Source organism: Gracilinanus agilis, chromosome 5 (assembly GCF_016433145.1).
Source record: "Gracilinanus agilis isolate LMUSP501 chromosome 5, AgileGrace, whole genome shotgun sequence".
NCBI classification, from domain to species: Eukaryota; Metazoa; Chordata; class Mammalia; order Didelphimorphia; family Didelphidae; genus Gracilinanus; species Gracilinanus agilis.
In genome coordinates, this window is record NC_058134.1 from 154,557,215 (window position 1) to 154,570,909 (window position 13,695).

Below are 13,695 nucleotides of genomic sequence, written 5' to 3' on the forward strand. Positions count from 1 at the left end.
AGCCTTAGCTACTTACTAGTTGTGTGATCCTAGACAGCACTTAACCCTGTTGACCTCAGTTTCCCCTTCTGTAAAATGAGCTGGAGAAGGAAATGACAAACCATTTCAGTATCTTTGCCAAGAAAACCCCCAATGGAGTCATGAAGAGTCAAACGTGACTGAATAATGACAGAATTATATGCTTAGAATTGTGCTAGGACCTGCAGAAATACAAGGAAAAAAAAGAAATTTTCTCTGTGTTCACAAAGCTACATCCTACTAGGGAAGTGATAAAAAAATGTTATCCATCTAATAGAGATATGAGGCATTCAGAATGAAGACTGATACAAATACTTTTTGAAAATGGACAATGCAGGATCGAATCTTTCTTGACTATGTTTATAAATACTTTTATATGATTAAATTTATAAGCTTAAGCAAGTGTTCTGTTTTCCTATTCTAAGTGGGGAAGAAACAGTATAGAGAAAAATGAATATTCACTGAAAAAGTGAATTTCAAAATTTTAAATTCTATTGGAGAAACAATATGTATATAATATAAATACATACAATATAAATCCAAGGTAATTTGGGAGGGGAAGCATTAGCAATTGGTGTGATCAGAAAGACTTCATAACGAAAATGGTCTTTTTAAAAGAACATTCTATTTTTCTCCAATTACATGTAAAAACAATTTTAACATTTAAAAAATTCAGTTCCAAATTCTCTACTTCTCTCCTACTGTCTCTCCTCTCCCTCCTCCCTGAGATGTTATACAATCTGATATAACTCTTACATGTTCAATTATGACAAAATGGTTCTTGAGCTGGATTTTGAGGAAAACACAACATTCTAAGGGGTAGAGATAAGAGGAAGTAAATTCTAATTACAAAAGAAAGCCAAAAGCAAAGACTAATAAAGGACTTTCCTTTTCAAGAATTCTCTACTTCAAATCACAGTCCTTTGCTTCTCCCTCTCCAAAAGTTCGCATTTACTTTTCTGTAAGCATGGCATTGTCCTTACAGTAGAATGTAACTTTTTTGAGGTCAAAGACTGCCTTACCATGATCTTTGCATTTGCAATGCCTGGCACTATTAATAAATGCTTGTTGATAGAGGTTGGGAAAGAATAAATAGATACTAAGGTACTGGGAAGTTCAGGGAAAGGAAAGATGAGTGTGGAAATAGTCCTTGAAATTGGAGATGCAAAGTGGTCAACTAGTGCTTGAATCACCACATTCATCGAAAGCAAAAGAAGTGCAATAATGATGCTGTAAATGTTGTTTACTCACATATACTCATAAATATAGTGATGAGGAACTGTTTCTACAGGGTACTTTCCACCAATCTTTCTGTATTTAATTCATTCATTTTAATTTCTCAAGTCTTTGTAGTTTCATCCCCCTGGGTAGCTATTAATAATTTATTTCCTTCCACTATTTACCCTATAAATAGAGAAAAACACAATTATAGCAGAAGCATTTGATGATAGAACTAATAAATATGCTATGCTATATAGTATGTCAAGATTTTAAGATATTATATATTATTATGTAGTATTTAATATGTAAAGCCTGTGTTTCCAAATGTTTTATTTGACCAAATATTAATTTTATGGGAAACTATTCCTTATCAAGAATCTATAATATTTTTTACTAGACACCATTATTTTTAGATAAAATATACAAAATACAGAGATCACATTCTCAAATATTTTAAGGTACTTTATCACTTTAACTTAAATCTACTTTTAAAATTCCATGAAATTTATTAGTAACAGTCAATGTGGATTATTTAATTAACTTTATAATTGATGCAGAATTAAGCATTTCTTTTACTGATCATCTTTATTTCTTTTTTTCCTTTTCTTTCCTTGGTTCAGCTCCAACAGAGGCCACTCTGCACCCACATCTTGGTAAGTATTTAAGAGATAAGTATTATAATTTCATTACATGTTCTATTCTATAACATACATTTCTAATTTTTTTGGTGTTCTTGGTACATTGTCTTTCTCTTCTCTGAATTCCTGTTGTGCTTTGCCTATGTTGTATAGCCTGGTAGTTAATTATGTATTGTCTTATGTTGTATTTCAGTTTTTTCATGAGTTTTTCATGAGTTTTAAGTCTTGCCTCCTGACCTGTTCCACTTAGAAGGCTACAGTGTGATACTTGCATATTTCTTCCTTAATTCTTTATTCAAATAGCAGTTCTTAGGGGCAGCTGGGTAGCTCAGTGGATTGAGAGCCAAGCCTAGAGACGGGAGGTCCTAGGTTCAAATCTGGCCTCAGACACTTCCCAGCTGTGTGACCCTGGGCAAGTCACTTGACCCCCATTGCCTACCTTTACCACTCTTCCACCTATAAGTCAATACACAGAAGTTAAGGGTTTAAAAAATTAAAAAAAAACAAAACAAAACAAAACAAATAGCAGTTCTTGCTGATATTTATTATCATTACCCAAATAGAGATCTTGCCCAGGTTCTCCTGGAACAGAGAACTTCCCAGGTGTTAACTGTCAGATCTGGCTAATGCAGGTTTTTACCTAGTCGAGTCTCAGAAATTTTTAGAAAGCTTTGAAGTAAGAAGTATCAGCTTAGCACCTCTGGAGGTAATAACAAGATGCATGGATATGGAGCTATGCATTTTATGCCATGCTTTGATCCTAGTGATGCCCAATAATGGAGAGCAAAATGGACAGCTCTCGCCATTGCCAACCCCACTGTCTACACATGAAATTAAACAGGTGGAGAAATGTAGTCAAATTAGAAATGAATTCTTAACAAAAGAATTAATGTGGCTCTTCCTTTGAAAGGGAAGATGACATTTTGGGGAGGTAAACTTAGAGGTGCCTTGTTAAACAATTGCATCATATCATTTTTAGCATTATTTATTTTTAATTTTTTTTTATTTTATTACCTAGCTGGACTCTTTGATCTTTTATAGAATGGGAAAATGACAATCTAAGCATTAACCACTAAAGTTTGCAAAACAAGGCATCTTTTGTGAGCTAAAAACAATTTAGTGGTAGTCTTTTTTAAAAATATATCTTCCTACATCATCCTACTTAAGAGGAGATGAAAGCTATAGTCCTAATGAGTTTGCTTCTCCTTAGGTATCTACCACTATGGGATTTTGGCATGGGTCAGTTATTTGCCTTTTAGGCTTTTGCTTTGAACCTTTGAGTCCAATTAATTTATTTTTTTCTTTTTTGGAAAATCTGCCTCTGGGAGCACTACTTTTATGTATGCTATAGCTTTGGGGCTTCTTTCATTTGGCAGACAAACTTAGATACTTGGAAGCCCTGCTTTTTGGCAGCAAGAGAAATATGGTGACCCTTGGAGGCCCAGCATCATCTTTACTAGGTTGAATATTTGAGAGAACTGCAGACTCTAGGTATTTCATTCAACTTATCTTATTGCTGAAAGACATGATTAATCCATTCCCATGTGCAGAATAAATCATTATTTGCTGCTAGCATAAATCCCCATTCTACCTCCTGTACCTCCAAGCATTCATCTCAATACCAGCTGATTCACTGGTTGCCAATTACTTCATTATATGTTAACTTGCTGAAATGCCTAGAGTAAAAGCAAAGAGTGTTTTGAGAAGTATATCCTCAGTGAATTAAATATGGAAATATTGCCCAATGAGTTTAAACTGTGCCTCCTGATGTCCAATAATAATTCCAAATTTCTAGTAGCTTTAGAGAGTTATTTGTTAATACACAATCATTTTAGAGTAAACAAAATGACAAAAGCTTATTTTCTATTATTTTAACTCAAAGTTCAAAAGATTAAGGAAGTCTTGCTAAACAGAGCCTTAGGCTCACAAATCAGAAAAGTGAAACAAATGAAATCATTTTTAAAATGAGTCATTTTTAAAAAATGAATGTGTTGAAGTAAAGGAGACCTAGGCTTCAAGATTTCCCTTTGACATGCTGACTGTGTGACCGTGGACAAGTCATAACCCTGCAGTATTCTGGACAGTTCTCTAAGATTTTACATTACAGATGAGCTGCTGATCTGTGCTGGTGGAGAGAATTGTCCACAATAGCTATTTCCTAGATTTCACTGAATAGTATATATGTCCAGACCATACCTGTTCTCTCCTTTTATATATGCAATATGTCCACACATTTAAACATGTACTTAATTATGTACCTATAGATACACAGTACATTACACAATATATGTATCAGAATATGTGTTTATGTATATGTATCTTTGTACACACATATATTTTTATATTCACATATACACATGCAATTTTTCAGAGTTCCAAAGAAAAAATGTAATATTTTTTCATTTTTAAATAGTTTTCCATTTTTTCATGATTCATTTTCTTTCCCTCCCCCCTCCCAGAACTAACAAACAATTAAACTGGGTTGTCCAAATGTCCACTTAATACCTATTTCCATATTTTTCATTTTTGCTATAGAGCAATCTTTTAAAGCCTAAACCCTGAATCATATACCCAAATGTACATGGATAAGTGATGTCGTATGTTTTTCTTTTGCAATTCTACTCCCATAGTTATTTTTCTCAATGTGGTTAGCATTCTTTCCTATAAGTCCTTCAGGAGTGTCCTGGCTTATTGCATTGCTAGTAGTAGCAAAGTCCATTACATTGGATTGTTTCACAATGTTTTACTTTCTTTGTACAATGATCTCCTGGTTCTGCTCATTTCACTCTGCATCAGTTCATTGAGGTTCTCCCAGTTCATATGGAAAGCTTCCAGTTCATCATTCCTTACAGCAAAATAGTATTCCATCACCATCATATACTACAATTTGTTCATCCATTCCCCAATCAAGGGACTCCCCCTTATTTTCCAATTGTTTGTCACCACAAAGTGCGGACTCTGTATTTGTACAAGTATTTTTCCTTATTATCTCTTTGGGGTACAAACCCAGCAGTGGTATGGCTGAGTCAAAGGATATGCATTCTTTTAAAGCTCTTTGGGCATAATTCCAAATTGTCTTCCAGAATGGCTGGATTAATTCACAAATCCACCAGCAATACATTAGTGTCCCAATTTTGCTACAACCCCTCAAATATTTATTTAAAAATACATTATATTAATAAGTCAGAGTTCTTTTTTGTCTTGGACCTGTGAGTTGATGTGGAGAGCTATAGGGAATAATAAACCTAAATAGATTACATATGGGATAATCACATGCACATCTATGGTATAATGCTAGTGACTTGTAGAACCTTTTTTCCATAAGGTAGGCATGTAGCTATACAGTGAATTATGATATTGTTGAGCTCCTCTGTGAAAAAGAATAACAACCTAGAAATAATCTATAAAAACTAATGATAGTTGAAATTAGTATGACTCTTCATCTTACAAAGTAGAGCTTATTTTTACTAGAAATTGGCCATGCTGATGAATTCACAGGTCCAGATTTATTTTTAAGCCTACATATTGATTTGTTCATAGAACTCATTTTCCCCCTGGCAAGTCAAAAGGATATATTATTGATAACTTTTTTACCTTTCAAAAAGTCATGCCTTTTGAATCATCTCAATAACAAGAAATTAATGAATCACAAAGTATAAGACAGAAAATAAAAGGAAATCAAAGTGGACAGCAGAGGCAGAATGTTACATTGTAATGGCACTGGCTCAGGAATCTGCAGATCAGGGTTCAAATCTTACTTCTGATGATCACTCCTTATGTGACTTTGGGCAAATCTCTTAGACCAACGGTCGGCAACCTTTTTGGCCATGAGAGCCATAAACACCTGTGGAAGGAGGAGGATGGAGGGGGAAGGTGCTGGAATATGGGGTGGGGGCTGAAGGGCCCCCTGGGGCACATCCTGGGGCTCTGCCCTGACTGGCCGGTCAGGAGGTAGAGCCAGATATGGCTCGAGAGTCATACGTTGCCGACCCCTGTCTTAGACCATGGTTGCTCACCTGTAAAATGCAGAATTGGACTGAATGGTCTCTGAGGTCCTTTCCAGCTGTAGATCTCTGATTTTAGTAGATAGTTGGAAGATTAAACCTTCCTTTAGTTAGCTCTGAGAATGAATGCCATCTGGTATAAATTCCAGGACCTGCTAGTGTTGCCACACCGTTAGATAAGGATGATGAAGGGTTCAGCAACATTTTCTTCTTCCTACTCTTGACTTCTGCCTAATACTTATTTGGAAGATAATTTTTTTTGCTTGTTTGTTTGTCTCTTTCTTCATTGTAAGCTTTCACCAATATCTTAGTTTATACTACATCCAGAGTGATTGAATCAGAGAGACATCTGTGTTCCTGGGATCTTCTGGCTTAGGGACAGCATATAATTAGCCTTTTATTATTTGTATTTTTACATATGTCATTTTACTTGCAATTAAGAAAAACATTTTATTTTAGCAATAACTTGCTGTCAGTTTTGCTTCGCAAAGATAGACGTAGCGTAACAACTCTCAATATCACTCTATTTCTTTTTTTAGCTGAAATACACAGTGACAGTGTTATCTTGCGAGATGACTTTGACTCATACCACCAGCTGGAACTGAATCCAAATATATGGTGAGTTACACAATGGTATTACAATTTGTTTTGTTTTCCATTAAGAAATATAATAAAGTCTCTTTTAATTCAATTTAATAAATATGCTGGTGATGCATGTATTTTTAAAAGGATCTCTCCAAAACCCAATTCCTATTCAGAATCAGTGAGAGCTGCTGAAACTATAGAATTAATGTAGTGTGATTCCCATTCTCTACATTGACATCTCTAAATATGAGACCCAAATTTGATGATTAAAAAAACAATAATCATAGATAGCATTTACAAGAGTATTTTAAAGTTTAAAAAGTGCTTTAAAGATATTCTCATTTAATCATTACAACAACTCTGAGCGGTAGTTTTATTATTATTTCTTATTTTACTGTGTTTAGAGGTTTCATATAGCTAAGAAATATCAGGGTAGAATTTGAATTCAGGCCTTTCTGTCTCAAAGAATATTACTTTTAAGTACTATAACAACCATTTTTAATATTAATATTGAAGTTGGGAAGAAAGACGTGGAGAGATAATAATGAATTCATTTTTGGATAACATTTTTAATTTTAAATATCTACAGGAAATGTAGTTCAAGATATCCAATAGTCAGCTTAAGAGGCAACTTAAATAGAAGTTTAATTCAGTAGAATTTGTTTAACAATGCTATTTTAGTTTATTATTGTTTTGGAAGGATTTTTTAAATTGAAATTTTCTTATTAAAAAAGATAAGATTTCTAGGTGCATCTTTGGTCATCAAGGATTTTGCCATTTTCTTGGAATCTTGATATTTTCTTTTATAGTTCATTAATGCCAATAGTATCATAGAATTTGTTCTATTCTAGGCAGGTTCGTCTTAGTAAGGGTAATTTGTTTCAGTCAACATTGGGTTGTTTTGGGGTTTTTTTTTGAGAAATACAAATTGACCTGTGATTTGATTTCAGTGTTTTTATATAAGAGCAATTGATTTTTTTCAACTCGTTATGACTGATTTTGATATATGTTTTGACCAATGTTATGGATGTTGTGCCTTTTTACTTAAGCCATGATTTTTTCCCAAATCTTTGATATAGCCATCCCTTTCCTCACCAAAACCTGTAATATCTGAAATCAAAATATACCTCTTTATTACATGAGCTTCATGATACATTTTTAATGACACATTAACCCCTAATCACTTACAACTTCCCTTCCCTATCTTTAAGGTCACTGTAAAACTGGCAGAACTCTTAGTCTTTGAAAGATTGTTTAGTTTGGGTCTATGATAAGACGTAGAACTATGCATGATGGGGAACTTGCTAACTCTTATCCTAAATGTAAGTGAAAATCATTCCCTTTGCTGGTTCATTTAAATATGTCTGATGTCCTCCAGAGTTATAATAGACAAATGAATATGAAAGGAGTTTAAAAATGGAAGACATGAAAGGAATACTAAATGAAGCAAAATTATGTAAAGGAAAAGAAGAAAGCAAATGCTCCAAAATCCTTGACAGTCTTCTTTTCACTCATTTTGAATGTAATATGAAATAGCCTGGCATTGACACTGTAAACTTTATGAGGTCAAAAAAAAAACATTTCTCAAAGTCAGGTATTGCAATGAGGTGTTTTCAGCAAAGTACCATCAAATCCCAACTGAATCTAACCACAGTTTCTTTTTAGACCTTCTCATCTGAAAGAACTCAGGATGTTCCTCTCTGGCATCAATCAATTAATTATCAATAAACATTTCTTGAGTGCCTACTATAAGTTAGGCTATGTGCTAAGTACAGGGGATACAAAAAAGAGGCAAAAGACAGTCCCTGGCTTCCAGAAGGTTACAGTCTATTAGAAAAGACAACATGCAAGCACACATACAAAGGAAGCTATCCAGATTAATAGGAAATAATTAAAAGAGGGAAAACACTGGAATTAAGAGGGGTTTTAGAAGGCTTTCTGTAGAAGGTAGGTTGTTAGTTGGGACGTAAAGAAAGCCAGGAAGGGCAATGGTCAGATTAGAGGAGAGAGAGCATTCTTGGCATTGGGGACACCCAGAGACAATGCCCCAAGTAGAGAGACAAAGTGTTTTATTTATAAAACAGCCATTAGTAAATTTGGAGGGAGTAGTTTTAGTAGAATGGTAAGATTGGAAGCCAGATTGTCAGAGGCTAAAAGAGAGAGTAAGAGGAGAAAAAATGAAAGCACTAATTGCACATCCTACCTTCTACATAAAGCTTTCTACAACCACTCAATTCCAGTGTTTTCCCTCTTTTTGAGGAATTTTATTTTAAAGGACAGTAGTGAGGATGGAAAGATCAAGCAAGGGTTTTTTTCAGGATAGGGAAGACATTGGCAGGTTTGTAGGTAGTAGGAAAGGAGCTAGTAGAGAGAGGGAGAGACTGAAAATAAGTGAAAGAGTGGGGGTGACAGACAGGACATTCTTTTAGAGACATGGAATAGGAATACCTGAACAATTAGAGAGTTAGTCTTGTTAAGGGGTAGAAATATTTCTTCATATAAAGCAGGAAGGAAGAGAAGGAGGCAGAAGGCAGTTGAGAGAGGAGATTAAAAAAACAGGGGAGAAGAGGAAATTCATGGTGAATAGTCTCATTTTTCTGTAAAATATGAGGTAAAATTGAAAGCTGACAGAGTGTCTTGGGAGGTTTGAAGAGGGATGAAATAGTTTGGAAGAGCTATCATGGACAGTAAGATAGTGAATTGATAAGGAAAATATAGTGGATTGCCCAGCAGCAGTGAAGACTCAGTTGAAATTGTGTAACATAAATCTGTAGTGAACTCAGTCAGAGTAGTCATATAATTTTCTCTACCTAATATAGGCACTATTTTAACTTGGTTCATTCTATAGCTTTCATGTTTAACTCTTTTAACAGTATGTGTTGATCCTCTTTACTCCCATGAAAGTGTAATGAAGACTTTCGTTCCATTGGTTGTCAGAATAGGAGAAAATTTTTTTCCCTTTAGTTTATAAGTGTACTGGTTTTGATTATGGTCTCTCTGCCTGAGCCATACCATACAAAACAGAAGCTATGTGTGTGGGTATGCTAGGTTTCTGCTAATGGCCAACTAATCAGACCTTTATCCTCAAAAGTAAATGATTCTATGGAAGAGATATTAAATTATATTTTTGTAGAAATAAGACAATTCAAGAAGCTGGGATTTTGTCCATATTTTGCCAAAATGGTCTTTTTCTCCCATTTCTTGCTCCCTCCTCTCATCTCTTCCCTTCTTCTGACCAGATAACCTGTTTGGTTTAGTTTTTTATTCTAGTACACAGACATAAACTCAGCCCCTTAGTCTACCTGGTACTTCCACTCAACCAAGTTCCATTGGACCAAAAACAAGTAATAAGCAAAGGGACAGAGAGGGAATAAGCATTAAGTGTGCCAGGCACTGGGTTAAGCACTTTACAAATATTATTTCATCTGATCCTCACAACAACCTTGGAGGATAGGTAATATTGAAATTAAAATCCTGCCTAGGTGGATGGGAACAGACAACCACCCACCTAGGGACCTATCTAGGCCAGTAAAGCACAAACCCCTTGGGCTTTAGAAACAAAGTTTATTTTTATAATAGGAATAAAGGGAAAATGATAGGTAGGTTCCTAAAACTATAGAGCTAATCTCCACCCAACCTCTTTCACCTCATGGTGAATGATTTCTTCTTCTTGAGAATTCACTGAAGCTATTCTAAACTCCTTATCTCTGAGTAAGACCCATAAAGCCAGCTCTCTATCTGCTAACCTAATTAGTATAGATTATCATAAAAAGGATAAAGAGGAAGGACTCACAGATGTATTGAGCCCTTACCTAAAGCCTGGGGTTATTCCTAGGTATACCCAGAGTCCCAGATGCCCAAACTCTGGGGTTTACCTTCACCAAGTGAATTTCTGACAGATAGATCTCAGGCAGATGGTCTCTGTACTTCAGGTAAAAAAGCACTTCTCCTCCAATGGCAAATTCTCCAACCCAGGAATCACTAACCTTGTCTTTCCACAAGATTAGGATTGCCAAGTGTCATATTCAAACTCTGGGAGATGTGAATCTCACCTTGATTGATAGGTGAAGACAGTTGGAGACATTGGAATTTTCCCAGATGCCATGAGGAAAGGCAGTTGGCCAGAGGATATAAATACCCTGACAGCCATCTGACAGGGTCCCCTTGGCCTGGAACCCTTGGCCTTGGACATTGATCTGATCTTGGAGGATTGACCTGTGGATCTGACCGTGGGTCCAATGATTTTCTCTGAATTTATTTAGTTATTTAGACATCTGAACCATCATTAGATATTTAGGCATCCGGATCCAGGTGGGAACCAGGAAGAGGGAAGGAGAAGAAGCAGAGGGAAGTATTTCCTGATGGCTGTAGGACTGACATAACAACTAGCAATAAGAAGCTGAGAGCGATCATCAATATCTGTATCAACCAAGCAGATTGCTTTCTTTGGTTTGGCCGTGGCCAAGCTGAGCCAGAGGAGGTGAAGAACAAGAGCTCCAACATTACTGAAACAGCCTACAGTCCTGAGGGATTAGTGATCATAGCCATTAGTGATAGGGTCTCCTATCCCCAATCTATTCCTGATTATTCCTTTCCCTTATTAACATCTATAGATAAAGTTTATTAAGTACCTTCCTGAGTAGTTATTACATCACAACTCTTGGGTAGGGAGCAACACAGTCAGATGAAAACATTATCCAAGGCTAATAGAGTCCAATATTAATAATCAGTCCAATCCCAGGTGGGACCTGAAAGGGTTACCCATCCACCTGACCTTTAGGGATCCTGCCTGGGCGCTGTTATCGAGAAAGGGCAGTTATTATAATATCCAGCTGAGTGACAGAACTCCGGTGTCCCTGCACCAGCTATCAAGGGAATCCAAAGCACAGCTTCCCTGAATAATATACCCAATAATAACTAGAATAGTAGTAAGATACCTTCTTATAACACAAGGAATACCAAAGAAAAGGCTCCTGCTTACCAGCTTAGTAAAAACTAGATCTAGAGTGGTAGTTACTTCCAGTAAAAACTCCCGAGATCCTTTTCTCCTTATTAGAATCTTCTCCCAGGGTTTGTATCCAAATTCTACTCTTTTCCTCTTAAAGCTAATCCACATTTTCCCCTCTTTCCCTTGTCACTTATCCTTATAATATTATTATACCCAATTTACAGTTGAGGAAACTGAAGCAGACCACAGTTAAGCGACTTGCTTATGTTCACTTAGTAAGTGTCTAAGGCTGTATTTGAACTCAGTTCTTCCTGTGTCTTACCCATTGTGCCAACCAGCTGCTGCAGAGAGTATAAATGTATCTCCACAAATCTCTCACTATTATTGGAAAAGAATTTTCCTCTCCTTCCTGCATTTCTCCTAAGCCGGTCACAGTTATTGAGAAAACACTAAGTTCAAACCACTCTACTCTTGCCATTCAGTATCTTCATCATTTTGTAGTGGCAGCCAAAAAAATAGGTAGGAAGATGAAAATTTAAAATCTCTCAATGAATTCACTTCAAATGAATTAACTTCAATAAATATTTATTAAGCACTTATGCTATTTATTGAATTGCACTCACTTCTAAAATTTAAAGAATGGTACCATTCTTTTATTGGCAACAGTCTTTCCTTCCATCTCTGTGTCCCTGATTTTGAAGTTTACTAGATCAGGTCCAAAATTCTAGTACTTAAATACTTATAAAATAAATTATGTAGTGCCAACAATTTGACAAAAAAATCATTGGATCGTAGACTTAAAGCTACAATGAAACTTTTGGGTCATTTACCACAAACCTTTAATTTTTTATATGAAGAAACTGAGGCCTAGTGTAATTGACTTTGCTGGGGTACATATATGTAGAAATGAGTAGAGTCTGAAATTGAACCAGGTACTCTTATGCCAAATAGTATTCTTTCTACTTAAGAGAAGAATGATCTCTTAGGCATGGTATGTGAAGACCAGAGTTCATTTCAAGGGTTCTTAATTTTTTGGAGGGTGTCATGGACCCCCTTAGCAATCTGGTGAAGTTTGTTGACCCTCTCTCAAAATAATCTTTTTAAGTCTATAAAATAAAATACCTAAAATTGCAAAGGAAATCAAAGGTTAGTGAAGGATATAATTTCTATGTAGTTTTTTTTTTCCTCATTCAAGTTCAGTGACCTCAGGGAATCTATTCATAGACCTGTGGGACTTCTGTGGGTCTGCCCTGGTATAGGATACATAGTGATGTTTGCAAGGACCAGGAAGCAAATTCATCCTTTCAGAAAAATTGAAACAGAAAAGGCTTTATCCTCCAGGCTTCTCTGAAGTCAAGGATAAAAATTTGCTTTGTTTAAACAACTAAAATGTTTATCCCCCTTAATGCGTACCGTATGAGGATCACAGAAGGCATCCGGAACTATATTACTAGACTAGGATGTTCTAGTAGGAAACAAGGGACTGTTGGAAAAATAAGATGACAAATGGTGACTAGATAACAACAGATGTTTCCCCTCCAGCACAATGATAGAATGATAATAACAGAGAGGTAGCATTCAGGAGAGAGCAAAGGAGAACAGTGGCATCCTCTCAGAAAGTAGCTCTAGATGAATGTGATGTGGCGCCAGTGGGGACATGATACATCAAAAGCGAAGACAAAAATGAAGACAGCTCATGTATCGTAGTAAATGAAGACTTCAATCAATCTGCTTAGAGGACAGAATGCCAAACAAGTCGGAAAATAAAAAATCACTGTAAATATTGCCTAGGATTGAGAAAATTAGCATAATTGCTCAAATCAAGGAGAGAAACTCTACCACAGACTGGAATATTTCCATTTCTGTATGTACAAGGTGATAATTATAGGGTCAAAGAAATACACATCAAGGACTGTGCTGCCTATAGCATTTGAGCAATTAAATTAAACAGAAGCAATTAATCTCAAAGAGAAAGAGGATTAGGGATCTGACTCACTGTAATCCATGACTTTAGAGAAAAAATAAAATATATAGACAGAGGAAACATGAAGAGAACAAGGAAGCAAAGGATGCTTTGAAGGAAAAAGGAAGCAAAGAAATATTTGATATAAGGACATTCAGTATAATTGGCACTTTTTAAAAACTATGCATCATGTTCCATATTCCCTAAATTCCTTGTTTTTCATATGGTACCACCATTCTTGGCCAGCTAGATGGTACAGTAAATAGAGAGCTGGGCATTTAGACAGAAAGACCTGAATTAATTACCACCTCAAATCTT

General features: G+C 35.7%; 1 protein-coding gene across 2 annotated transcripts in view; it reads left to right on the forward strand.

The window, feature by feature from the left end:
* Positions 1-13,695, forward strand: part of RELN (reelin) — a 545,649-nt gene that overhangs the window by 232,858 nt on the left and 299,096 nt on the right. For both annotated transcript variants that reach the window (XM_044679411.1, XM_044679410.1), the window contains exons 5-6: positions 1,860-1,892; positions 6,421-6,499. In XM_044679411.1, coding sequence (XP_044535346.1) covers positions 1,860-1,892; positions 6,421-6,499 — 112 coding nt within the window. The remainder of the gene's footprint in view (positions 1-1,859; positions 1,893-6,420; positions 6,500-13,695) is intronic.